General features: G+C 37.5%; 1 protein-coding gene and 1 long non-coding RNA gene across 2 annotated transcripts in view; both read left to right on the forward strand.

Annotated features, from left to right (window-relative positions):
• Nucleotides 1-26,251, forward strand: rgs8 (regulator of G protein signaling 8). Its single transcript, XM_085386463.1, has 5 exons — nucleotides 1-115; nucleotides 19,192-19,305; nucleotides 20,926-20,987; nucleotides 24,531-24,697; nucleotides 25,286-26,251. Exons 2-5 carry the CDS (start codon nucleotides 19,205-19,207, stop codon nucleotides 25,478-25,480), a joined length of 525 nt encoding a protein of 174 aa, XP_085242589.1. The 5' UTR covers nucleotides 1-115; nucleotides 19,192-19,204; the 3' UTR covers nucleotides 25,481-26,251.
• The window catches only part of LOC146649382 (uncharacterized), a 121,105-nt gene that overhangs the window by 87,304 nt on the left and 6,406 nt on the right, over nucleotides 1-27,395 (forward strand). The gene's annotated exons all lie outside the window — the stretch shown is intronic.

The raw sequence follows: 27,395 nt of genomic DNA on the forward strand, positions 1-27,395 counted from the left end.
CACAACAGCATTGGCTAGACGGAGGCTGCGTTCAGCCAAAAGGCACGTTGGGGATAGGCAGTGATAAAAAAGAGGGGGAGAAAGAGTCCAGCTGCTCTCTCACACCGGACTCAAGGTAAAGGATCCATATTAATTTATTGGGTGACAGAGTGTTATGTAATTCTGTTGTAGACACCGAGCTCCAGGCATTATGTAGGTCTTTGTTATTCTTGATGGTTCACAGCATGGATTATTATGTGTAGCTTTGAATGGAGGCTTACTAGTAAATCAGGGAGAACACTGTTGTCTAAGTGATATGACGTCTTTGGGGCTAATATTGGAAACACTAATGAAACTATTATGGGAGAGTAATTGAAGTTATGAACATCAGTGTCATGCAGCTAATTTTAAGGAGTGTTTGTGTACACTGCCAGTCTAAATGTCTTCCTAAGTGTTTTCTTATTTTCACATGCTTTCAATTCCGTTTCCTGTAAGCACTCCTGAAAATCAGTTCACACCCTCCCACTTTCCCTCCCTTGATTCTGGTAGCTCTGAGGGCTTTTCAGTCCAGTAAATGTCACTCAGCACTGCTATCAATAACGGAGAAGGGTTTTGAAGTCTACACAAGTGGCATCTGAGGGTGAGGCTGCATCCTGAACCTTCCTAAACTCCTTTTAATCCTTATTACCTTTTTTCAGCCATTGATTTTATTAACAAAGGGTCAATTCCCCCTAAAATATGGAATGACTTCTTTTTTTTTAAATTTCTATCATTTTCCTCTGTGAACCTTTAGCCATTTTTACTTGTACTTGACGAGGAAACCCTATTTTCTGAGAGTCATACTGATAATCTTTTTTAATAGTAGGATCTCTACATTGGAAGGGAGGCTTCACATCCTGTCAGTGGTGGTTCTAGACTCTGGATGGGCAAAGTAAAAAAAAAAAAGAACATTAACCCCCAGTAGAAATGCATTTAGTCATTTCAATCAAAAAATGTGCAAACACATGCAGTTTGTTGGGAATGGGGCAAACAATTTAACGTTATTTTAACGAGATTAACGCTGACAGCACTAGTAAAGTTTAGATTAGTCAGTTTTAACGATGCTACCGTGAGTGTTTTTTGGGCAGTAGTAATAGTAGTAAAGGTACACTGTGTAAAATCTCACCAAAAGATGTCAGTGTATTGCAAATTGCAGTCAACTGAATTCTGTTAGCTTATTACTCCTAACTAAAGTGCATTATCCTTGTGGCCGGTATAGGACAATCAACTCTGCCTCCAGTTTTTCTGTAGTGGGTGTAGGCCACTATGTTTGCAATGTATCAGTATGTTTGCAGTGTCAATATGTTGGGTGGGGAAGGAGATTCTTACCCTTAGTTAGTGAAACTTTGTTGTTAATGTTCTTGAAGGAACACTTAACTAATAAGTTACATACTATGTGAAAATGTAATGAAACTGTTTATCAGAGGGAAAAACTAATTTTTAGCACACTGGCTAAAATTAGCTAACACGTTAGCTTATAACCAGTTGCTGCTGTTGTTCTGTTTTGTTTTGTGTTTTTTGTCCTTGTCAGCTGTTCAGTGACAGGTGGGTCACATGTCTAATCTGCTGACAATACCTAATTTTGACAGTAATAATAAATGAGTACGTTTATGCATGTTTTTATGTGTTAGAGTCCTGAATTCAGTTCAGGATATGAAGTTTCAGATGAGAAGGAAGAGGATAATGCTTTATGTAGATCCTCTGGCTTCACGTTTTTGCTTCTTTGTTTCATCATTTGAGAAGAGGTTCCAATTCATCATAGGTATGAGCCTTCATATCCTGAGTCAGAAAGTGCAGGCATGAATTAAAATTTGCCTTCATGCCACACAAATGCCTATAAGAACTACTTACAGTATGTGTCCAGTCTGTTGTTATTTGGATACAATGTGATTAGACAGAGTTCCAGTGCCCATCACTGTATTGCAGTCACTGTATTCAAGATGGGCGGGGCAACATGTTGACTTTCACAAATGCCTGCTCTTAGGTATTTTTAATGGATTATTTTCAAGTGTATGAGGATGAAGAAGTTTTTTGGGAAGATGTTATTACACACTAATCAATGTATTCGTATTTGTACAACACTGTTGTGTCGATAGAGCATATGCCAGAATTGTGTCCCTGTGCACCAGTGATTTAAGGTGAGCATTATGCAATGTACCCAGTTCAATTCCAGTGAGGGAATTCTGTCACGTTTCATTCTCTTTGCTCTCTGTCCTCATGTTCTGTGCCTGTCCCAGCTGCCAGTTGTCACAAAAAAAGAAGAAAAAAAAGGCCTAATCCCTTGGCATTATATTTCCCATAAAAGATTATTTGACTTAACACATTAGTTTTATGTTATTGTATGATTGTCTGACATTGCCTCTACAAATAAAGTACAATCACCATAATGCATTTTGCAGAACATGTTAACAGTTCTGTTGTACTGTAATCTTTTTTTATAAGATTGAAGAAAATCACATATTTTTTAAAATTAGCATTGTCACCACAAGTGCACCACTGTAGCTCAGCAATGGAAGTCAGCGTATTCTTGTTACATTTGTATGAAACACAGTTTTAAATCCTGCTGAAATGAAATGCTTTTAGTAGACACAATATGAGGCCTAGGAGTGAATCAGATTTTCTACAATTCAAAATAAGTCTCTGTAACAAACTGATTACAAAAATGACTGAAGGCGGGCTGAGAAAAAGAGACACGCTTACAGCCTGTAGTAGTGAGCAGTTAACCGAACAAAGCGTTTTGACACTTAGGCCAATGAACCCAGGTAAAGCAAGACAAAACACAAAACACTAGACTAGCCTACTGTGAGAAAAAAGACACAGTGGTGAAAAAAACAGAAGAAAAAAAAACTCTAGTCTAGTCACATCTCATCATTTTCAGATTTAGCCCACAGGAGATGACAAGCTCTAATTTTATCACTAAGCAAAATGTTCTCCACTAGCTAATGCAAGTCATTGCCGTGCCCTTATCATCCTAAACATGCGTGTGCTTTTAATAGTTCTGTGCAGCCAGTGACAAGCAGATTTACTTGAGTGTAATCTGACATAGCTCTGAGATAAATACTTGGCCAACGACTGGGCAGCCTTGTTTGCCCTCCCTTTACACCCGAGGTGAGTGACAGTGGTAAGGGCTCCCAGTGGTCACTTGAGAACTGTGGGAGGTGAAAGCAAAGATGTGTAACAGATTATTAAAGCACAGAATGTAAGGATTTCAAGAGGCATACCAGGTTATCACAGTCGGTGTGAATACCTAAAATTTCAAGATCAGCAATGCTTTGACAGAAAACTAATCATCAGCTGTTGCTGGGGTCGACTTTGGTATAAAAAAGCATGAAAGTGTCTGTGTGTCTGTATGTGTGTAATATTGTATATGTAATGCAAAATATTTAATAGCTGTACTTATAAAGCAAAACATTGCCAAAGAAAAGTATCACTAAACTCTGCAGTTGGTTTATTAATGTATCTGATTAAGTTTATTGTTAATCATAAGGTTGATTTACCATGAGCTTAATCAACTTAATGAACCCATAATAAGCACCTAGGTGGACAAAACCATTAGTGCCACGTTAACTATTAGCATTATCCCTGATAGCCAATGTACACCGGTCAAAATGCTTTTGCTACAGCAGCATCAAAATCGGAATGAATTATCCCTCAGAGCAGCAAACTGCTTCAATGAACTGCACTGTTCTAATTCTGGGCTAAGGAAATTATAATGCTCCTCAATATTTTAGTTTGTACTTGTAGAGGTCTTTAGAAGTTGATCATATTGATGCACAAAAGTGGTGACGAGTGTACGTGAGTAATTTTGAAATTAGGAGACACCAAAGAGGGTTCCTGTGATGAGTCCCCCAAAATATCAATCTATCATACTATATATCTAATATGTTTGAGCAAGGACGGTAGGACACCCACACCAATAATTGTCTTTTTAATTATTTCAGTGTTTTCATATTACATTACATTCACTTCTTTCTTTGTAACTTTCAAGAATCTTCATCTTTCTTCTTGGAACTTTGTTTTTTAAGGGGAATAGAAAAATAAGAATTTGACTGTTCAATGTAAATCACTGTCTTTATTTCCAACGTGCATAATACAATGAATCATCTAAATTTCTAATATTGGTCCAAAAGAACATCTCTGTTTCTCCTCAGTCCAAACTAATTCTTTCTACAAGTCTGTCTTGCAGCTCCTGCAGCCATCTTTGAACCACATTCAGACATCTTTTTTTGAAGCTTTTATCTAACTCAGTGATGACAGTCCATAACATTAATTTCAGCTGCCAACATAAAACATTAAAAGTGCATGTAGAGTCCTATAAAATTTAAAAAAATAAACAAAGAAATAAAGAATGGCATGCCATTGAAGTGCTTATAACTGAAATCAGCAACCCCACTCTTCTAATGTCTTTGTTGTATAGGTTAAGTAAGAATTGGACTCCAAAAGACATAAGGCTATACAATGATAGTAAAACCTTTTTAGTCAGCCCTTTCCTCACCTGATAATGTAATGAAGACATAGCAGTGAGGTGTCAAGGTTGGAGATTCAGAAGACAGAGGGATCTTTTCTGGAGAACTGCTTCTCCAGTTAACTGTAAAAGAGCTTATGAGAATCCAGGTTGGTGGTGTTCTGGTCCATCACTCAGCCACATTTGGAAAAATATCAAGGCTTTGTGCATTCTCGCCACAAAATTAGGAACTATCAAGTAAAGTTCTAAACAAGCTTGTTCCATTTTGCAAACAAGTTCTGTAAAGGAAGGTATTTAAATATAGTATATTTCAGCAGGAAAAAGCAAAAGTATGTTTGCAAAAGGGGTGCCAAAACTCTCTAAGCCTCTAATTTGCAATACACCACACATCAGATTTGAAAATCTGAAAATAGACCTTTAAAGGTCAGTGCATGCAAGATGGCCCAAAAATTCTCACATAACTAGCACTTTTCAGGAAAAGTGGGTTAACATTCCCCCAGACAAGAAGAACTCTTGGCTGTTACAAAAACTGTTTACAAGCTGTGATACTTGCTGGGGGTGAGGGGGACGGTTACTAAGTACAGACCATGCAGTGTGCCCAAACATTTGCTTCAAGCAATCTTCCTTCTTTGTTACTTTGAAACTGTAAAAGATGGAAATAAAAGAGCAGTGCTGCTCAGGTCAGCCTTTACATATACACTCACAGCCAATGAACTTTTGACCAAACTGTGGGTGACCAAAATTGTGCGTGTCATTATATATTCGCTTGACATGAAAAGTGTAGTAGCACTCATAAAACAGATGGGTCTTTTTTTTCAGGATCCTAAACTAACTGCAATAACAGATAATGTTCTGTGCCCTTAAATGGTCAGTGCTGTACATTTGTATTCTGTCTGAGATTAAGTTATAATCCGCTGGAGCTTGTGAAGTGAACACAGATTATGTTCCTACACAATAAACTAAAAAAGAGAAGCCTGCAGCAGGGAAGTGACAATAATCTGACCGTACATGAATGTACTTTTTTGAGTAAAAGGAAGATGAAAATAGTAACAGGGTGTTATGTACTGAAAAGCCCCTGGGCAGTTCTTACCCCAGGTTGAGTCGTGAGGTGAGTAATGAGCTCAGGTGTTCTCATGGCAGGCCTTGGCGGACTGAGGAACTGTGGCGTTATGGAACATGATTAACTAAATGAAAATTTTAGAAAACTAATCATCAGCTGTTGCTGGGGTCGACTTTGGTATAAAAAAGCATGAAAGTGTCTGTATGTGTGTAATATTGTATATGTAATGCAAAATATTTAATAGCTGTACTTATAAAGCAAAACATTGCCAAAGAAAAGTATCACCAAACTCTGCAGTTTTTTTTATTAATGTATCTGATTAAGTTAATTGTTAATCATAAGGTTGATTTACCATGAGCTTAATCAACTTAATGAACCCATAATAAGCACCTAGGTCAGGGGTCGGCAACCTGAGAGGAGTTTTAGAACTCATTATTGCTTTTAGAATGTTGCTTCTGAGATGGAAGATGTAAAAGTCCATGACTACAAAGTTCTAAATGCAAGAAAAGAATAATAATAATAACAATGATATGACATTTTTTAAGGCACAAAAGAGGGCAGATAATTGTAGTTTTAAAGCTATTTGACTAACCAAGAAAAGATAATAGGATTTCTTTCTTTTTTTTGCTGATTTTGCAACAACATCAAGGTTCGCTACATATCAACACAACTGTACATGCAACTTTAGCTTATGGGTGTGACTATATATAGACCCATTCATTTTTATGGCGATGTCTAAGTTATCAGTCATAAATAGAATAAGTTATAATGAAATGATGAATCCAACAGAAAGAAAAAGAATCAGAAAAATGGACCCAAAACAATTAAACCATCCATCCATCCATTCGCTTCCGCTTATCCTTTTCAGGGTCGCGGGGGGCGCTGGAGCCTATCCCAGCTGTCATAGGGCGAGAGGCGGGGTACACCCTGGACAGGTCACCAGTCTGTCGCAGGGCCAACACACAGGGACAGACAACCGCACATCACACCTAGATTTCATAAATGTATGTTTGGCCCATTGGATTGCTTACATCTGTCCCTGTTTTGTATTTTCTCATGCTTTTTCTTAGTACCGTTTCTACTGCAGAGCATTTTCTGTGCTCCTCTTTTAGTGCTGTCCACACAGCTACCCAGTTACTTGCTGTAGTATTTTAATATTTTTTTTCTTCTATCCTTCACAGTTCATTCACTCATTAATTTACCATTGTACAACCTCTCTACATTCCCTCTACATTTCGAGTTGCTGTTATGCATAAAAGCATGCCACAGTACAATACAATGGAATTACAGTGGGAAACACTGCCTTAAATCCAACAGACTTTACTGTAAACAGCATTCACCAAAGTTATCGGAAAATGGAATGGAACAAAATTCACATGTGAACAAAAAAACAAATTAAATAACTAAAAATAAATTGGCCATTTCTAATGCTTGGTTGAAAACTTTTGCTGGCAAGTCTTAAGCTCATGGATGTCACCAGATGCTGGGTTTCCTCCTTTTTAATACTCGGCCAGGCCTTCACCGCAGCTGCTGTTTGTTTGTGGTCTTTATGTGTGAAGTTTAGTCTTCAAGAAGTAAAATGCATGCTCAGTTGGATTAAGATCATGTGACTAAATTGGGCATTCAATAATATTCCACTTCTTTGCACTTTACATTTTCCATCGGTTGCTTCTGTCCTTTATCACATTATCAATAAACACTAGTGTCACAGTGCACGTCCAAGCCATCACACTGCCTCCACCGTGTTTTACAGATGACGTGATATGCTTTAGACCATGAGCAGTTCCACGCCTTCTCCATACTTTCCATCATTCTGGTAGAGGCTGATCTTGGTTTCATCTTTCCAAACAATGGTTTCCCAGAACTGTGCTGTTTGATTTTTTTATTTTTTTATTTATTTTTAGATATTTTTAGCAAAGTCCAATCCAGCCTTTCTATTCTTGAGGCTTATGAGACTATTCTTGATGAGATCGCTCCATTTAAATCAGTGCGATCAACAGCTTACTCAGACCCGTGGATAAACGACTCAACTCGATCAGCTAGGCGACAGTGCAGGAAGGCTGAACGAAAATGGAAAAAAGACAAGTTACAAGTCTCTTTCCTGCTGCTGAGAGAGAGCCTATCTAGATATCAAGCCATCGTAAAAGCCGAAAAATCTAAGTTTCTCGCAAGCATTATTGAGACCAACTCTAATAACCCCCGAACTCTTTTCTCAGTTATTGAATTGGTCTTGAATATCTCCCCCACTTTCCATATAGATAGCTCCATTGAAACTTGCGATAGATTCTTGCAGTTTTTTATTAATAAGATAGAAAGGCTTCGATCTACATCTATCCCATCGCTGTATAATGTCTCATTAACATATACCCCCTCAGCTGCTTTTGACCAGTTTGAGGCTGCATGTCTTAACCAGGTAGAAGAGCTTTGCAATAGCATAAAGACATCATCCTGCCCCTCAGATGGAGTCCCAACCCATTTTCTAAAAAAGATTATTAAGGTAGTCGGTCCTGACATTTTAACTATTTTTAATAGCAGTCTCAGCTCTGGAGTAGTACCAACTGGATACAAGCACGCTGTAGTGCAGCCAGTGCTTAAAAAACCGAATCTTGATTCTTCTGTTTTTGCTCATTTTAGACCTGTCTCCAAGCTACCGTTTCTGTCAAAAATGCTAGAAAGGATTGTATTTGAGCAGCTACAATCCTTTCTAAACAGTCATCATATTTTTGAGAAGTTCCAGTCGGGCTTCAAAACCCACCACAGCACAGAAACTGCCCTCTTAAAAATACTTAATGATATTTTATTAATCACTGACTCAGGAGACCCAGCCGTGCTCCTGCTCCTAGACTTAACTGCAGCCTTTGATACTGTTGACCACAGCATTCTGATCTCCCATTTGGAGCATCAAAGGTATCCCCTTGGAATGGTTTAGGTCGTACCTCTCCAAGAGGACTTTTTCCGTGAGCCTTGATGATTTTATTTCTTCCCCAGCTCCTTTTACTTGTGGTGTCCCGCAGGGATCCGTGTTAGGCCCAATTCTTTTTTCAATCTATATGTTACCCCTAGGTCTAATCTTTAGGAAACATAACATCTGCTTTCACTCATATGCCGATGACACCCAGATTTATCTTCGGTTTAATAGAAACACCTCTACGCCCATGGAATCGTTAGTCAAATCTCTCGACGAAGTTAAAACCTGGATGGCCTCAAACTTTCTTACCTTCAACGAGGAAAAAACAGAGGTAATTATTTTTGGACCAAGCTGTAATTTCAATGCCCCAGATTTGGACTTATGTAACCTAACATGTGCTGTTAAAATGCATGTAAAAAAACCTGGGGGTTCTCTTGAATAGCAAACTTACATTTGAGAAACAAATTAATTCAGATGTCCAGCGGTCCTTTATTAAATTAAGGCTCCTATCCAAAGTGAGATCTTTTCTATCGTTTAGAAACTTGGAACGAGCAATTCATGCGTTTGTTTTATCTCAACTGGATTACTGCAATTCACTGTATGTGGGTGTCAGTCAGTCCAGCTTGGCCCGGCTCCAACTTGTACAGAATGCTGCAGCTCGCCTTTTGACTCGTGTGAAGAAACACCAACATATTACTCCGGTGCTTGTTTCCCTTCATTGGTTTCCAGTGCGTTTTAGAATTAAATTCAAAATCTTACTTTTAACTTATAAAGTGCTAAATGGCCAGGCACCGGACTATTTGTCTGACCTTGTGCAGCTGTATACGGCCTCTAGAGCCCTTCGATCAAGTGATCACCTACTCCTTACCAGTGTTGGGAAGGTTACGTTTAAAATGTATTCCATTACAGAATACAGAATACATGCCCCAAAATGTATTCTGTAACGTATTCCGTTACGTTACTCAATGAGAGTAACGTATTCTGAATACTTTGGATTACTTAATATATTATCATGCTTTTTACAACAACGTGAATGTACTATTGCTGTGTGATTTATTACTATTACTGAAGGTCCGCGACTCCGAACTGTAGTAAAGGGACCTCTGACTAATACGGCGGGGTCCCTGTCGGCTCGTAGCCGAAAACTAGCTTTACTTTGTTGTCTGGGTCAACTTTTATTGCGAGAGACAGAGAGAGGCGTTGAAAGGCTGCTCCAACGGAACTTGTTGTTTTTGGAGGAAAACATGAACACGGTGTACAGTCGAGTCTTAATAGCTTACTTACAACTGGGCTCGTCAGGTGCTCTTCTTGGCTGCAGTGGTTATTATTATATTTACATGCTTCCAGCTCCCGTTTTTGCTCGATGACAACTCGTACCTTTCCACTCCCCTTTTTCACCCTCCTCGCGCTCACAGACCCATAACGTGTATGGCAGTCCATTCTCCCTGCAACACGGACTACATTGCCCATGATGCTACATTCTTTAGAGCTATGCTTGTAGCATTCTGCCTGTTAGCTTAGCACAACAACAACAACAATGAAAAGGCGCTCTCTCACCCAGGAAACACACAGTCGCAGAGAGAGAGAGAGCGTCGCCCTGTAACCATGGCAACCGCAACGCTGCCACCTGGAACAACAGAACGTAGCTGTCAAACAAAACCCAAACAATATGAAACAGGAAAGTACCGCCGTGTAATCCATTTATTTCAAAAAAGTAACTGTATTCTGAATACCACCTTTTTAAACTGTAACTGTAACGGAATACAGTTACTCATATTTTGTATTTTAAATACGTAACGGCGGTACATGTATTCCGTTACTCCCCAACACTGCTCCTTACTTTACATAAGTCTAGGATGGTTCATAGAGGAGATCGGGCATTTGCAGTTGTGGCACCGAAAATGTGGAACGATCTACCTCTCCACATTAGAAAGGCCCCAACTGTTACTCTTTTTAAATCGCATCTTAAAACATATTTTTTTACTCTGGCTTTCGAAACAGTAGGAGAGTTACCAATTCTTTTATCCTAATCTGTTTTTAATTTTTGTCAGTTGTTGTTGTTAATGTCACTGTTTAATTGTTATGTTGTACAGCACTTTGGTCAACGCCCTGTTGTTATTAAATGTGCTTTATAAATGAATAAAAGGAAATGAGTGACTTGCACCTTGCAGTGAACTCTCTGTATTTACTTTCATGCCATCTTTTCTTTATGGTAGGCTTGGTAGATACTCCTTCAGAGTGTTGTTCACTTCTGTGATCATTCACCACTGTTGTCTTCTGTGGACATCCAGGTCTTTTTGCATTCCCGAGTTCACCAGTGCTTTCATTCTTTCACAGGATGTACCAAATTGTAGATTTGGCCACTGCTACTATTGTAGCAATTTCTCTCAATTTTTGTAGCCTAAGGGTGGCTTTTTTCACCTGCATGGGGACCTCCTTTGACTGAATGTTGTCTGTCCATAGCAAAATATACACCACACCTCAAATCAACTCCAGGCCAAATATGTTTCTGTAACCAGTTAAAAAAACGAAACTTTTTTCAGTGTCCAAACATATATAGACTTAACTCTATATCAGAAAACAGTCCTTATTTTCTCTTTAACACTTTGATTATCACCTATTCATTTTTTTGTTGAACTGGCTTTCAATTCTGACAACAGAAAGAATCTAGTCTGCAGACATTTCTGGAACAGAATGGCAGCTAACAGTTCTTCAGGGCAATGCATGTTGTGAATTGGCCTGTCCTGAGACCAGTAATAAAACGGAAATCGGCCATGATTTCTCTTTCTGTTGTTGCTAAAGGTGGCAACACATCAGATGGTCTGACACATACTTCTGTGGGCAGTCGGTTTTCCGCTCTCGTGGCCAAGTGTACACAAATGCACACAGGCGAAGGCACAAGTGCAAGACCACAGCTGTGCTACTGTGACTCAAGTATCAAATCTGACAAGTTTGCAGCAGAGAGGGAACGGACATGGATGGACTTGCCAAAGCTGAACTGCCGAGAAGTCACCCTTATAACTTGTCATCTGAGTCACAGTGCATCTTAATTAGCCCGAAAACAGCAAAAACAGGCTTATGTAATGAATGGAGAGTAGAGCTAGACAAACAATCGCACTTTGATTGTGACATTTGGCAGCAGACTAGCCAATATTTGAGAGTTTTCTAGTACTTTGGGGATTTGAATGACAAAAGAAAATACTTTCTTTTGTTGTTTCTTCACTAATAATTTAAGCATAATATTAGCACTCCAGTAGCATTTCTCCTTCTATCTATGTACTAAATGTATGTACATAAAAAGATTCTGTGTGATTTTTCTTGCCATACTTGGTCCAGAAGAACTTGCTGAATCGTTAAAGAGTATTTTTGACTTGTTCTCTAAAGCGCGAGAGGTCCACACACACACATCAAGGTGACACAGTGCCACAGAAGCAAATCAGCCAGGATGCATAAGTGGTTCTGCAGAGATAACATAAGCAACTGTACACTTTCCTTAATGTGTGTGAAAAAGAGTGAGTGTAAGGCTGACAGTGAGTGAGTGGAGTAATTAAGCAACTCATAGATCCATTAATTAAAAGATGTGTGAATGCCAGTTCCTGTGTGGATGTGAAGTACTCAAATGATATTGTGATGTGGTGATACTGAGACAAAGAACTAAGATTTTTTTTTATGAGTGAAAAAATAATAGCATAAGTAACATTGCATAATATATTGTTTATGTAATATAAATATCATATAAAATAGGCATATAATAATAACTATATATTTTTCAAATGCTTTTCTTTATGATGATTATTAATGACAGTACTACAGACACTGCAAAATCATTGTTTTTAAAGGATGGCTCTATTATGAACATGACTATACACAACAGACTGAGCCGAGGAGCAAAAAGTGTCCATATTATATAATTTACAAAAATAGAACTACAGCAGCTGGTTATTTTGGCACATGAACCACTCAGGAACAACCTTAACAAGTCTCATGTCCTAAGTAATCAGTGTAAGAGTTCCCCTCATAATAAGGTTTATTGAGGTTTTTGAGAGTGAGAGAGAAACCAAGACCATTTTACTGACATCTAACATGGTCTGGGGTTTAAAAGGTTTTATATAATACTAACAAATAGTGGGAAGGCTGAGTCACCCTGCTAAAAGTGAAACAGTTCCTCATTATTTCAATCAGTGTTATGTGTGGCCTAGACAGTGACATATTCAGAGTTGTTTCTTTAATTTAATGGCAAGATAGACAGCTCTTACTGGAACTGGAATGACCTGTCACACAATGTGAGCTCTACAAAGCATTGGGAGTTAATGTTGTTACACATTTTACGTTAGTTTATATGATTGTCTTATTTTTTCTTTTAAGGCTCTTATTTAAAAGAGTGTTTTTGAATGAATATATTTTTGAAAATATATTTTCAAAATGAGACATATTTTCAAAATAATTACTTATTTTAATCCTCTTAGCTCTTATTATGAGCTTTGATTTTTAATTTTTTTTAAATTAGACTAAACATTTGATATTCAGGGTAGAGTTTTAGGCATTGGTAACCTGTCCATGATGGTAGACATGGAGACCACACTTTCAGATAAATTCAACACCCTAGTTGGATAAGCAGTCGAGTATGGATGGATGCATGGGTTGTTAGATGGATGTCTGGCTTTGGAGAGGTGACACAGTATTGTAGGATTTCTAGAGTTTTTATTTTCAATTTTTAGAGTACTTCTAAAAGTAGAAGTAGACGCAGAATAGCAGTAGTGGCAATCAAGAAGAGACAAACCTATGGTGGAAAACAATAACTTTACAATAATGGGAAACATATAAATGTTGGAATAAAGTGTGAGTGTCTTTTAGCAAAACAGAGTGCCGAAACAGTATGACGTATGCTGTGAGATGGGCTCGGAAGCAGGAAGAAAATGTAAGAGCAATGTATAAAACTTTAACTTGACAGGCTGCTATTTTTACTGGCACTCAACAGGAACAAGAGCAGGGATGTGACCTGTGCATAAGATTATCTTCTCTTAACTTGAGAGATGACCTGACACGCATGCCCTCTGCTTTTAACGTCAACGCAGCGTCACTGCCGACATAGTCACCAGGGCCCTGTACATGTACCCTACGCGGTCATGCAGTGTATAGAATAGTACAACATAAATTTTTTAATCAATACGGTCCCTCTCCTTAGCACCAAATAAATGCATTTTACCAATATACACCAGCATGCTGACTAGTAGAAAATCTTTGGATGAATATGCTATATGTACATCAATCTAATCCCTTTTTACAGGATTTGTTTAAAAGCTGATACTACACACATACAGTGTATAGAACTGCAGAGTGTTTCTTGTCGGCATGCAAAAATGAGGACATGGAGAGACGTCTTAAAACCTGCATTGCACCAAGTTAGGTAACATCAAAGAATATTCATATACATACACACACACAGTCGCAGCTTCCATGATCTACATTTTAACATCTTAATCCACCAACCCCACCAGGGAACTCAGACACTGGAAGTCTAGCGGATGCTTCCTGTACTTTTAGATTCACGAGGCGTACTTGTGTGTATCCGAGGCATTCGAGCGCTGTTGCTGTTTTTAGCCTCCTTCCTCCAGGAGCCAGCCTTGCTGCATGGCTGAATAGAACATGCACTGCTTCCCCCTGACTACACGGATTTGTCAGGGGTTTTTATAAATAGCTCAGTGGTAGCAGCAGCACGTGTCTGCATCATACTGCAGATGAAGAATGTACCTCACAACAGCCACGGACATACAGATTTGTCTAAACAAAGAAGAGGCAGGGAGAAAAGACAGGAGGAGGGCATCTGTTGCCATGATACTGACAATTTTATCACTCACCAAACAAGCTTATCAATATATAAATGTCTCTCCTTATCAATTTCACTTGATGGCCTCTGCCTGCTAAAGAATGGCACGGGCACACAAACAAAATCTAACTATAATGCATAGTTTCTAATGGATGAAAGCTGCTGCCTAACGTGCCAGTATTTCAAATTTAAATGCTCGAGTATTATTGCCAAACATGAATTCATGACCAGATGCGTTTCAATTTAAATCACTAATTGCGATCTAAAGGCAATATGTTCAATATATTATGCAATCTGCATGAAATAACCTTTCATTTTCACTGATCATAAAGGGGATGATTAAATGACTGCACTGTTTTGCAGGAAGTGCCATTTAAAAGCATAGCTTGGTTTCTACAAATTATGTTAAGTAAAGTAGCAAATAAGTAATGTCGACACTCCCCATTTGTGCTCTAACCTTGGCAGATCTGGTTTCTTGTGCACCACTAAAATGGATTGAATCCCAATCAATTCTCTAACTAGTCTTCATTCTCTTGGAGAGCATTTTAAGTGAGATTTGTTGTGAGTCTTGCAGCTTTGCGTCATTGTTTATGTCTGCTAAGTGCACCCTTCTCAGTTTTCTCACTTTTATACTGCTTTTGTAAAATTCACTCACAGACTATTATTAATTAATTACTACTATTATTAATTGACACCTAAGGATGTTCACTCATTTCCTTTTTTTAATCACCTGTTTGAGTGAACAACACTTTTGTGATTTACTAGTAGGCCATGCTACTACATTTGAAAAGTTCATCACTGCAAACACGACTCTGTTGACTGCAGTGCACCGTTTGCTCTGCTGGCTAGAAGGTCTCTTACTTTACAGCACCTGCAGCAAGTGGATTTGGGGTTTACTTGCAGCATTTATTGAAATTTATTGAAGAAGCAGCTGATTACGTTAGATATTTATTGCCACAAACTGCTTGGCAAATATAATATTTGTAAAAGAGGAGCTTATAAACACTATTGTTTTATTATTCATGTAGGAAAGCATGTGCATTACCTTTTGCTGTTTCCACACACCTAAATGCCCTGTGCACGCCCTCTGCCACTAATAGAATTAAATAAAATGTGAAAAACATTTGATTTTAATCTCAAAGAAACAGCCTGGTTATTCTTTTAAGCCAAGAAAATATGAGACAAAGCTAAGCTTTTTAATAATGTAAGTCAAAATTAAAATGGAATAGAAATGACTATGTTGCTGAATATGAATAAGTATTCCCAAATTGAATTTAATAACAGACAGTACTAAATAGAAATACATTATGCTTTCATTTCAGCTTGGAACTGAAAACGGGTTTGAATCAAACATATACACAAGTAAATGGATTTGGTGATTACATTACTTCAGTGATAAAAAAAAAAAAAAGTTAGCACCTTCTGCAATGTATAGATCTATGTTTCCGTGTTCCACACCTGATTTAAGGCTACTTGACACATGTACATTTCCATCCAGGTGATGGAATTTACCAATCCTATTACCATTGAACACTTAAGCTCATATATTTCAATTGGTTGCTTATATACACATCAACTCTTATGAAATCTTCACCTATATGGCAGATCCAAATCAAAATCCTACAAGTGAAGAACTGCAAGGCCAAAACACATGTAAGAGAGCTTAAAGGGAAGTATGTTTAAGTATCTGAAACTATGTTTCTTTAGCTTAATGAGACCAAATGCTCCTACTGCATCAGAGGAATCGGCAGCAATCTGGTGGATGTTAATAGGTTTAAAGCGTTGCATCATCTTGTGGGGGAAATTGTGTGTAAAAGCTGCTTAACAGCCACTAAATTTGACAATTTTGATTTAAAAAATGACATTACAAATTTGTCATGTGATATTTTAAAGTTTAATCTTTCTGGTGTTATTGCTATATTTGTTTCATTCTAACATCAGTCTTTTTTTTTAATGTTCCTAACTACTGACGCACAACTCAGCCCTCACTAGTGATCTTTACTTAACTACAAGTCTATACATAGTCTATCATGTTTAAAATATCCCTGCCTATTATTTTAGCTTTCCTCTCTGAAAATGAATTTTCAATAATACCTTGTGTTAAGTGCACCTTGAGATTATGACTCATATAGATGACACATAAGCTGCCTTTCTAGTTGAGTGGATTTGTTTTATATATAACATCCGATATATAACTTGGGCGTTTCTGGGGCAAGCTGCATCACATCTGCAGTGCATCTGAAACAACCCGCCTACAGTCTTTATTTAGATTTACGTTTGATGAATAGAAAAGGTTTTTGACAGAGCATTAACTCTTAACTGAAACCCAAACAAATCTGTCAGTGCACAATCTTCTAGGTTTCATTGATTGTTTTGTAACCTCATGTTCTCCTCTGTGAACATAGATTTATTTCACTGACTTACCTCTTACACTTAATGGCAGAGTGCTGAACAAATTTCATTAAATAGCAATACCACAAACCTTCTGCATTAGTGCAGCCCAAACATAAGTGAACGTACACTCTCTTACATGCATGCAACCCCTCAAAACACCCAGGAGTGGATAGATGGAAAACAAAAAGTGATATTTTAAAGAGCTTTGGAATTCATGTGGTGGACGAAGCCCATTATGTCCAGCAAATGGATTTCGGTCAGCTAATAAACAGTACATTTCATGCAATGTTCCCACTTCAAGGTCCAAACATCAAAACAATCCAGTGCTCCAACTCCTCTGCTGCACTGATATCATCAAAGAAAAAGGGACACTAAACTGGGATAATGGCTTTTTATGATGGATGGACTACTATAATGGAAAGAAGGATGGAGACACAAGCTGCTTGAGTCATTCTAAAGCTCAACAGTGTCTAATAAAGTAGCCCAATCTGGAAATGTTTACAAACCAGGACTATCACCAAAGCCAAGCAAACATCCTGTAGATGTAACACTGCAACAAAGTGAGTGGACAAGACAAATCTTTACCCAAATACGTGCTACTGTCAGCAGCTGTTTACCGTAGATCAGCTGAAAGACTGGAAACAAACAAAGAGTGACTTTATTTGGCTTTTATTACAGATAAAACAAAAGTCATGCAATCATCTGGTAAAGTGTCAAAGACGGTAGGGACAATGATACTTTTCCGCACCTCTTTATCTTTGGATTCAAGGTTTTTCAGTCACAAAGGTGCCACAGTTGAATAGAATCAAGAACCTAGTCACTGAGTCTGTATTTGCAAACAATAAGTCCATTTGTGTGTTCCATGCTCAAATGTATGTGTGGAAGTGGAAGTGTTTACCAACGACAACAACTCAGTCACCAAGAAAAAAAGCCACATAAAGTCACCAATGTTTCTCCAAAACTCCTCTTGGCATTCACATCGGGACAAAAACTGTGTGCTGGGAGCTTCGTAGTATGAGCTTCCACGGCAGAGCAGCTTCTCCAGGTGTAACGTGTAGGTAGCTCAGTATTTTTGTTCATGTAATGTATAACAACTGATAGATAACTAGTTTAGCTTTTTTCCAGTTAGCAAACTAAGTATTTTATGAAAATTAAAATCTGAAATTTAATGAATGATCTACAATATCAAGACATGGTGAAAGCCAAATTACACAAATATATAATATATAATAAATATAGCATAGAATTATTAGTTAGGGTACGTCTTTTCCTCAGTGATGACAGACATCACTGGATTTAAATACACAGTATTTAAGCACAGTAGCATTTTACAGTTAAAATTACGTAAGGAAGTAAGTAGTACTAATGACAACACTGAGACTTAATAACAGTTTATTGAGACTATCCGTATAGACTTACTTTTAAAAAACAGCATCTTTATAACCATGCCCCATCTGGAGTGACCCATCTGTCCCAGAGGCAGAACAGTGACAAATTGTACATGGCAGCAGCAGTGTACAAATAAAACAGGACAGACTGTGATGAGAGATGGAGATATGGTTTGTTTCAGTGTGGTCCATGAGAGATGCTGTTTTTTTCTTTTGTTGGGGGTTGGGTGTGGGCGATGGGGGTGGGGTGAGTGTTAATACACAGTGGGGCTTTTAAAGACTCCCCACATGTTGAATGGTCATCTAAATACTATAAACATGATACATTTATAGAGAAATCACAAATAAGCCTAGCTATTGGGTGGGAGTTCTTTCACTGTGATTGGTTTAATGGTAATAAATAAGATGATGAGCAGAATAGCGGCAAAAATAAATTTTTTATTTGTTTTATTATCTATAGTGCAGGTAAAATGATCAGAAAAATTGAAAAATGAAAAATCTTTACTTTTCACACTCTGTGAAAATCATTTTAAACTTTGCATTACGTGCATTATACAGCCACACCAAAACACCTTCTCAGGAAGGGAAGTTGGGTATCAGTGATGTTTGAAGCTTCATTCTGAATGAGGCAGAGCCATTGCATATGGAGTTGCACCTGTTGTCCATGTTTAGTCCTGTCTTTTGGATTCAGTTGGCCTGCATCTTGTTTCTTTATGATCAGCTTATTCAGCAGGCCATCCATCAACATTTGAGAACATAAATACATCATCTGAAGGAACAGCCCAATTACGCAAAGACAAAACATATGATTAGCCACCTTGGCAACAGCAACTATGTAAGAGCAAGGTTCTTGATAGCAGAGGTGTTTCTGGTATATTATAAATAGCATGGCACAGGGAAAAGCAAGAAGGGGTTGGGGGGAGGGGGTCCAGTGGAGAAGGTTGGAGTTGTGTTGTGGTTAAAGTGCTGTGAATGATTTTGGAGCACAGGTTCAGTCCTGATGCAGGTAGTGTTACATAAAGTGGCGACTCTTGCAAAGTACCAAGACAATATGGAAAATGATGCAAAAGTCAGTTTTCATGATTTAAAAAATAAATGTTGAAAACCATTAAATACTGTGTTCTTTTTCAGCAAGATTTGCACCATGAAGACCAGACTAGGCTGCCTGTCCCACAAATCTGACTCCTACAATGACTTCTCAGAATTCCTGCCTCCAGCCCACGAAACCACAGCCAGGTGTCTGAAGTGAGTTTGCCAGAAAACAAGCCTTCCTGTGCTGGTTTTATAAGACTACAAATTATTTTTGTGCTTGACCTGTTGTTGTGTGAAATAATTAGAATTATCAGACCTTTCAAGGAAAAGTTGCCTTTAAGACTTTCTTTAATTTGAGGTGATATGAATGTAATTTATTGCTTTCCATTTGAGCAGTATGTCGGCAAAAGTATTATACATTCTGAGAATGACACAAGTATTATTTTTATTATTATAGTTATTATTATTAATGCAAGTCCTAAGTCATAACATATTTGCAAGAATCACCCTTGGCATTTACTAGAGGAGATAACTTCAGCGGTGCATGTCCCGCTGTAATGACTGTATGAATGTTACTGCTGCACTAAACCATTGTTTGTTTGTCTGCCCAACCTAAGTTGGCAAACAAATGCACTTTAGGCTTCGAAACTGTCTGATTCTTATCTATATCAGATATTATGATATCATCATATTGCCTAGCACCCACCTATCAACTGGCTGAAATTTATAGCATGTATAGCATTTTATAACATTGTCTTTGGTCAGTTTAATTTCACCACAATGACATGTAATATATCAAAATAATATAATAATATTATATAATGTTAAATATAACCATTTTTGGTATTTCCAAATTGTGTTTACGGCCTCGAAATTACATTATATCATATGACATATTATGAAGTCAAGCTTACTGTACTTTGGGGTTACATCAAAACTTTAATGTTGGATCAGTAACCTTCTAAATGTATGTTAGGCGATGGCATTTCAAGCCGTGTGAATTGATCTAGCCAACCTTCCAGTCTTTTTTTAAAGCATGTCCAAGAAATTTCTTTGTCAGGTGCATGTTACTCATATGTACAGGTTCACCATAATGCATGTAAATACAGATTCATGGTGGAAATGAAAAAGTCCTCTTTTATAGATCTGCTTACAAAGTATTTCATTGAATTTAATCTTGCATGCCACTTTTTATGATTTTTATTCTTTTGACAATGAAACACACAGTCCCTTAATCATATATAGATTACTTACTTACATGTTGCTGCATATAAATGGACATTGAGTTCCATATTTATCTTCATATATATATATATATATATATATATATATAAAAAAAAATACCCCATTTTTTAAAAATCTTTTCTCAATGTCATTAACTGTATGAGCTGAACGCACAGACAGAGCAAACTGTACAGCATAATTGTCTGTTTAGCATAGACCTTTTTGCACTTAGGCTAGTAGTAATCAAGTAAATATTATTTTGGCCAGTTGGAAAAAGGGTACACTGTCAGATGTTCTAACACATCCTCACTAAAGTAACTTGTGGCATTGTTTTAAAATATTTCAGACTGCTTTGCACATGCTGTGGAAGACATTAATCATTTAATTGTAGCTCTGTTGTCTCCTCCAATCTTTAAAAGTAACCTGTTATTTGAAATATTTTATGGCCTTGAGAAGAAGAATTAGTATGAGGAGGAATTAATCATGCATTAAACTCAGTTGCCATTCAAGAATTTATATAAAACACTGCAGGGGACTCAAAATGCATTAAAGCATAGTTGTTGATTAGCATGTAATTGAGGCACTTCTTTTTGTCTTTCTCTCCATCAGACTATCAACCGATGAAGTTGTTCGATGGTCTGAATCATTCGATAGCCTCCTCACTCATAAGTGTAAGTGAACACTTTCTATTTTCTGAGGGAACAGTTCATACTGCACAGAACACTCATAGCCAGCCCCAAGAAAATGAAAGCCACCTTATACAGAAGTAAACAAGCCCCTACCAGTTTCGTTAATACTTTCCTTTTTTCACTCAGGAAAAACAAATTTTACTGTTCTCCTCTCAAGCCCATGTTATGCAAGTGTGTCATTTCTTTGTTGTTAAGAGTCCGTGCCGCATAATGAGTCACATCCTCGTCTTTGACCTTCCCCTTGGACCAAAAAGACAGCAGCACGCACTCACAACTCACATGTCTGTCTGCACAAATGGGTCATGGATTTATTTTCTGCTGACAAGCCATGTGACGTAGCATCTTTGACAGAAAACTCTAAACTAAAAGAGTAAAGGGCACATTCATTTGGTGAGAGTCGGATCAACTCAAATCAAATTCGAACATTTTCCTCCTACAATTAGGATGCTCGTGTCTTGCTGAACCTCAAAGGTCAAATCAATTTTTTTTTACTGATATAGAAATCAATCGTCGTTTGTAGGAAGTGAACGTTTAATCTAGGCTGATTGAGGTCCTATCCACGTTTCCTGGAACAACTCAAAATCTTGGGTCAGTCAACTAGTACTGGATGAGTTTAATGATACCTTTGGGACTGTTGACCCCCAAGTAACATTTGATGAGCTGACAGCTTTGTCTTCCTTATTGTACGTATGCATACATGTACATAGATCAAGCACACAATTTACAACATATGCTTCCCTAAAAATGGTAATAAAAACACTGTATACCTGTCCAGTTATATGACCAATGATTGTGGCAATAATGTGTCAGTATCTGTAGCAAGGTGAGAGAAATACTATAAAAAAAAATTTTGATAAAGAAACACATGAGGTTATAACTAGCTATTTGTTTGTCTTTTTTTGCCAATTCATTTGCCAAATATTGTCTCAAATAATTAAAATCATTGTTTTGTTATACATGAATATAACCAAAGATGAGTGAGCTTGAACTGCTGGATATTGGGTGAATGATGAATGTCTAAAACCATAACGTGATTATCCCAGTAGTTCGATTACAGGAAAGGTTTAGGGTGTCCATCATTGTATCATTTCACTTTTTTAAAGTTCACCCAGGACCATCTTTATTTTTAGTGTCCTTGCTAACTAAATGTCAATCCACAGTTACCCTCTTTTTTTGTTTTTTAATTGAAATGCTAGGTGAATGCTTTAGCTGGGTGTCTGTGAATTCTGTTCTTAGTACAATTATATGAAATTCATTCATCTTTACATACGGTACAATTTAGGGCTTTTCCAGGTGAAAGATACCAGGGTTTATGAGCAGTTACAAACCTGGCAGATTAAAAAACACATATTTCCCTCTGTTGTTTCCTCATCATTTCATCAGCAAAGACAATAAAGAACAAGACTTTAAAACACACCATAATTCTCATACATACACCAAAACTGAAGTGCTATCCAAATCAATGTATCCTTGTTGCACGGTGTTACTTGCACTTTTAAGATTGCTGTCAGTTAATAGACACTGAAATATTAACAAGTCAGTAATATGCGTGTAGTTATTAGCGTGTTTTGGACAAGATTTTTGCAAAAATTAATAAGCGTTGGAGTCCAAAGGGTGGGTGGCAACAGCTGCATCCCAGTTTTGTTCAGTGATGAACTCCATAACACTAGGCTAACAAATGGTAGTCTTGAAAAGTCATACTCACTTGAACAGCTTCATTAAAATTGAGGTTATGACATAACACATCAGTTTGACACACAACAAAATAATGTTTCCCAGGCAAAACTAGAGGATTTCCCTAGACACAGGGAGCGTGATGCACCTGTGCATCCTGTTTCCACTGACCAAGCATTAGAGCAGCACACTACAAAATGTAGATACAAACACACACATATTTGGATTACATAAGTGATGTTAAATCAATAGGAACAGAGTGCTGGATGTTCCTGTAATTTGTAAGCAAATTATTAACCTTAATTTGCTTTAAAAAGAATACTGTGTGTTTCATCTGGATGCATTCAACCTGTGGGCACTGTTAGCTATATGTGACTTGTTAGAACAAAATAACAAGCAATACCTTTTTTTATGCATAACAGATTAGGAGAAAAAATACCGAGAGGAAAAAAACGTTAATGTTTCTGTACCAGAAATGTCTAAAAGGGTTAGGACAGGAGAAATATGTAACTTATGGTCCACGACTTTCTTAAGGATTTAGCAAATTGATGGAGGTTTCGAAATGGGCTGTAAATGTCTGAAATGGTGGGATCTGGGGAGAGGTTTTAAAGCAAAAGGATGACAGTGACTGTTTTAAAAAAATCTGGCATGCACACAGAAGATAGAGACAGGCTGATAATGGACAGGAGGTGGAAGTGATAAGTAGAACCTCATTTGCAACGAATATCAATTGGGCATGAAGAAGTGCACATATGCAAACTATATCTGGCAGATCTGTCATGGAAATAGGATAAAACTCAGACAATGGGGTGGGCTGAGACACTTGGACAGATTGGAAGGTTCCTGGCTTGAACTGTGATCTGATACCATTGACCTTACCAGCAAAAAAATAAAAAATAAAAATCACAGTCATGGTAGGAAAACCAGATTGAGCAGGGGTAAGAAGTCTGGTGATGGTGTCTAACAGGAACCTAGAATTGTGCCTATGTGCTTGTTAGTGCTTATATAGCCATAGAAGTGGATTGCTCGTGTATCTTTAACGTAAAACAGGTTTACTTTTGTTTCATTTATCTACAAACAACCTTCAAATAACACAAAAAATCTGCAAAACGACCTAAACGTAACAGTTCATGTGCAAAAACCTGACATCATCCTATACTTGTTTAGAGACAAATATGGCAAAATGTCCATTAAGTTGATATCCAACAGTGATTTTTACTGGAAATGTTTAGCTCCAGTTCTCGCACTCATTTGTGATGAACGAGGTCCCAAATGATACAGAAAACATATTCATATTCTTCTGTCAGTCATCCTCAAATAAATGAAGTGTGATACTTTTTGTCTCATTTGGTTTAATTGAGTTCTCCTTTTTTTTGGAAAAAAAAATGTAAGATTTTTTTTCTCATGCTTTTGTTGGTAAGTAGAACAAAAAATTGTAATGTGTTTACAAATTTTTAAGCACCACAGTAAGCGTATATGCTGTTCGAGGCCAATCAAAACAGTATTGTTGCATTGCACTGTGTTAAGAGGTAAACAGCAGAAAGGGCGGAAATGACATGTCAGCATGACACAGGCACATAGAAAAACATGCCCCACTTCTCATAATGTCAACAGGGAGCACATTAATTACTCACTTATCTTGGCTGACAAAAATGTGTTCTCTTTGTTGGAATATTTTGTTCTGATTTATTTATGCTGTAACTATAATACAATTTCCTGCTTATGTTCATCATACACCAAAAGATAATAAAGGGTAAAATGAGCTGCTGTACAGAAACGTGAGTCTTATGTGTTTTTATATTTTACATTCTTTAACTTTTTGATTCTTTTTTTTTTTTTTTTTGTTCTCAGATGGGCTGGCAGCTTTCCGGACATTTCTTAAGTCAGAATTCAGTGATGAGAATATTGAGTTTTGGATGGCCTGTGAAGACTACAAAAAAATCAAGAGCTCAGCTAAGCTGGTGTCAAAAGCAAACAAGATATTTAAGGAGTTTGTTGAGGTTCAGGCACCAAGAGAGGTGAGTTAATGCAGTTTTCTACAGACTTGACTATTAATTTTAAACCCATGATTCACTACTTTAAACCCATGATAAACCCAGTCAAAAGAAATTAAAAGATTCTTATCATGGTAACAGGATAGTGATGTATGACAAGGAAGGATAGCAGCAAGACTGAAAGGGAAGATTTACAAGATGGTAGTGAGACCTGCTATGATGGTTTGGCAGTGTCACTGACAAAAAGACAGAAGCTGGCACTAAAGGTGGCAGCGCTGAGGATCCTAAGATGTCCACTGGGACTGACCAAGATGGGACTGACCACTCAGGTTGAGTGGTTTGTAGACAAAATTTGTAGGCAAAGAGAGATAAGACCAAGATTGGTTGCACATATACTGGAGAGTATGGATAGTGCATATTTTGGGAAAAGGATGTTGCATATGGAGCTGCCAGGCAGGAGGAAAAGAAGAAGACGTCAGAGAAGGTTCATGCATGTAGTTAAGGGGGACATTTTATTATTCATTATGACAAATTAACAAACTGACTATTACATTAATGAAAGTAAATGACTCTTTTCTTCAAAATTATTCTTTCCTCTCTTTGTCCTGGCAGATTAACATTGACTACCGTACCAGGGAGAAGACTAAGCAGAGCCTGGCGGATCCCACCCCAGCCAGCCTCAATGAAGTCCAAGGTAAAATCTACAGCCTCATGGAGAAAGACTCCTACCCACGGTTTCTCAGGTCCAAGATGTACCAGGATATAGTCAACAGGGCACAAGCGCGAGGACAACGAAGGTCTGTTTGACAAACAGTGGCAATAAAACTGGACCTTTACTGTAGATCATTTATCCTTTGAAATCTCTTAATACTGTGAATCTGCAAGGATGGGGGTGACCTGCTTGACTGTTTCCTTTATCAACACCAGCTCCATGCATGCAATCCCTCTAGATAAAACGTGTCTCTGTGGACTGCAATATACAATACAATGAGTGTGGATGATTATAAGCTAATGGTTTGCTGAGCAATCTGTCTGAAATATCAAAATAAAAGTACAGTATCATGCAATAATGATAGTTATCACAATATTTGCTATGTTTTGTTAGTTCTTTAGCTATGTAAGTTATTTATTTTTATATCAGTCATGCACTATGTGATTATAGGCTATAGACTCAAATAAAAGACTCAAATAGAGACTGGTAAGTGGTGGTTTGAATTGATATATGCATTTCTGTAATAAAGAAACTTTACAGTCAATAAAGAAATCAAATGAGTTGTTCAAATAGTCCTAAAAGCAAAAGAAAACCTTTATGGTAATCTCCATGTGCACCTCTGGATTGTTACTGCTTGATCACTACATGGAAGTACAGTTGTGACCAACTGTGAACCTGTGATTTCACAATGGTCCTTAGACTTGAGAGACCAGACACCAAACTTCATATCACAGCAAGTAGTTGGATTATGACCAAGAACATATCTGTGTACGTGTGTGTGTGTGTGTGTGTGTGTGTGTGTGTGTGTGTGTGTGTGTGTGTGTGTGTGCGTGCGCGCGCGTGTGTGTGTGTGACTGATTACTATGGTTGTGCACTGTGAATTTTCAAAATCCTAACAGTGAACATTCTGCAACCTGAATCTGAAGCTTTTTGGCCTTGCCAACTCTATTTTTTCTCACCAGCTGCCTACTTCCCAAATTTGACTTGTCCAGTCCAAGTAGTCATGATGTGACCACTTGGACTGATCTGCAAAAAGCAGATAAAACTAAAACTGAGTTATTATTATTATTTTTTTTTATAACTGAACTTTCTTTCTTTCTTTCTTTCTTTCTTTCTTTCTTTCTTTCTTTCTTTCTTTCTTTCTTCTTTCTTTCTTTGATCGCACCTTTGTTTACCTCCGTGATTGCAGTTGGTCAGAAATTTGTAGGAATTTTCATAGCAAAATAAATGATTTGTCTAGTTGTGGCCCGTTCACATTCTTTTACATATATTACAACCAGTAACTGTTCCTAACCTGAATGGTTATTACACATAGAAACCAGGTGTTGGTTTAAGCAACACATTTCAAGTACTCATTGGTTGAAATAAATTTATATAATAATTTAATAAATAAAGTTTTCCTGGATAATAAACAGCACCGGTTATATATAAGTCACTGGGTGGCCTACATGTTGTATGTTCTTTTCCATCTTATGCATCTATTCCCAACCCTCTCTTTGTGGACTTTGCAGCCCTGCATCATCCTTCTTATTTGCTTTCATTATATTACTCTGCCAAGTAGAGGGTGCTATCACAATAAAACATGGGTCACAGCAAGCAGCACAAATGTTGTGCAGGGTGTCTTTTTCAATGGGAAGAGGGTCTCTCTGCTTTATTTTCTCTCTTTTCAAGAGTTCACTGGATTTATGAATATTTCTGATATATTTTATCACTGAGGAAACTATATTGTGGTAATTATCATTATTGCTTTATTGCTCAGCCCTGCCACTACTTGTCTTACCTCGTCTGTGAAATAGACACTGTTGTATGCAGGTAATTATACCTGCTGTGGTAGTTTGTGTGTTTACAATGAACAACTAAGTGAGTGACCACTTAATATCTGAAACTGTGCCAAAATAATCAATTGCACTTCGATGTTGTTATTGCATAATACTGTGTATCTTAAACTGCAGGTAATCTGTCAGCTCATTTCACTCAGCTCAACAGGCAGTTTAGCTTTCACTTCTGTTC

The sequence above is a fragment of the Rhamphochromis longiceps genome, linkage group LG17 (assembly GCF_057381845.1).
Source record: "Rhamphochromis longiceps isolate RC_006_pf linkage group LG17, R_longiceps_female_GT1.1, whole genome shotgun sequence".
Taxonomy (NCBI): Eukaryota; Metazoa; Chordata; class Actinopteri; order Cichliformes; family Cichlidae; genus Rhamphochromis; species Rhamphochromis longiceps.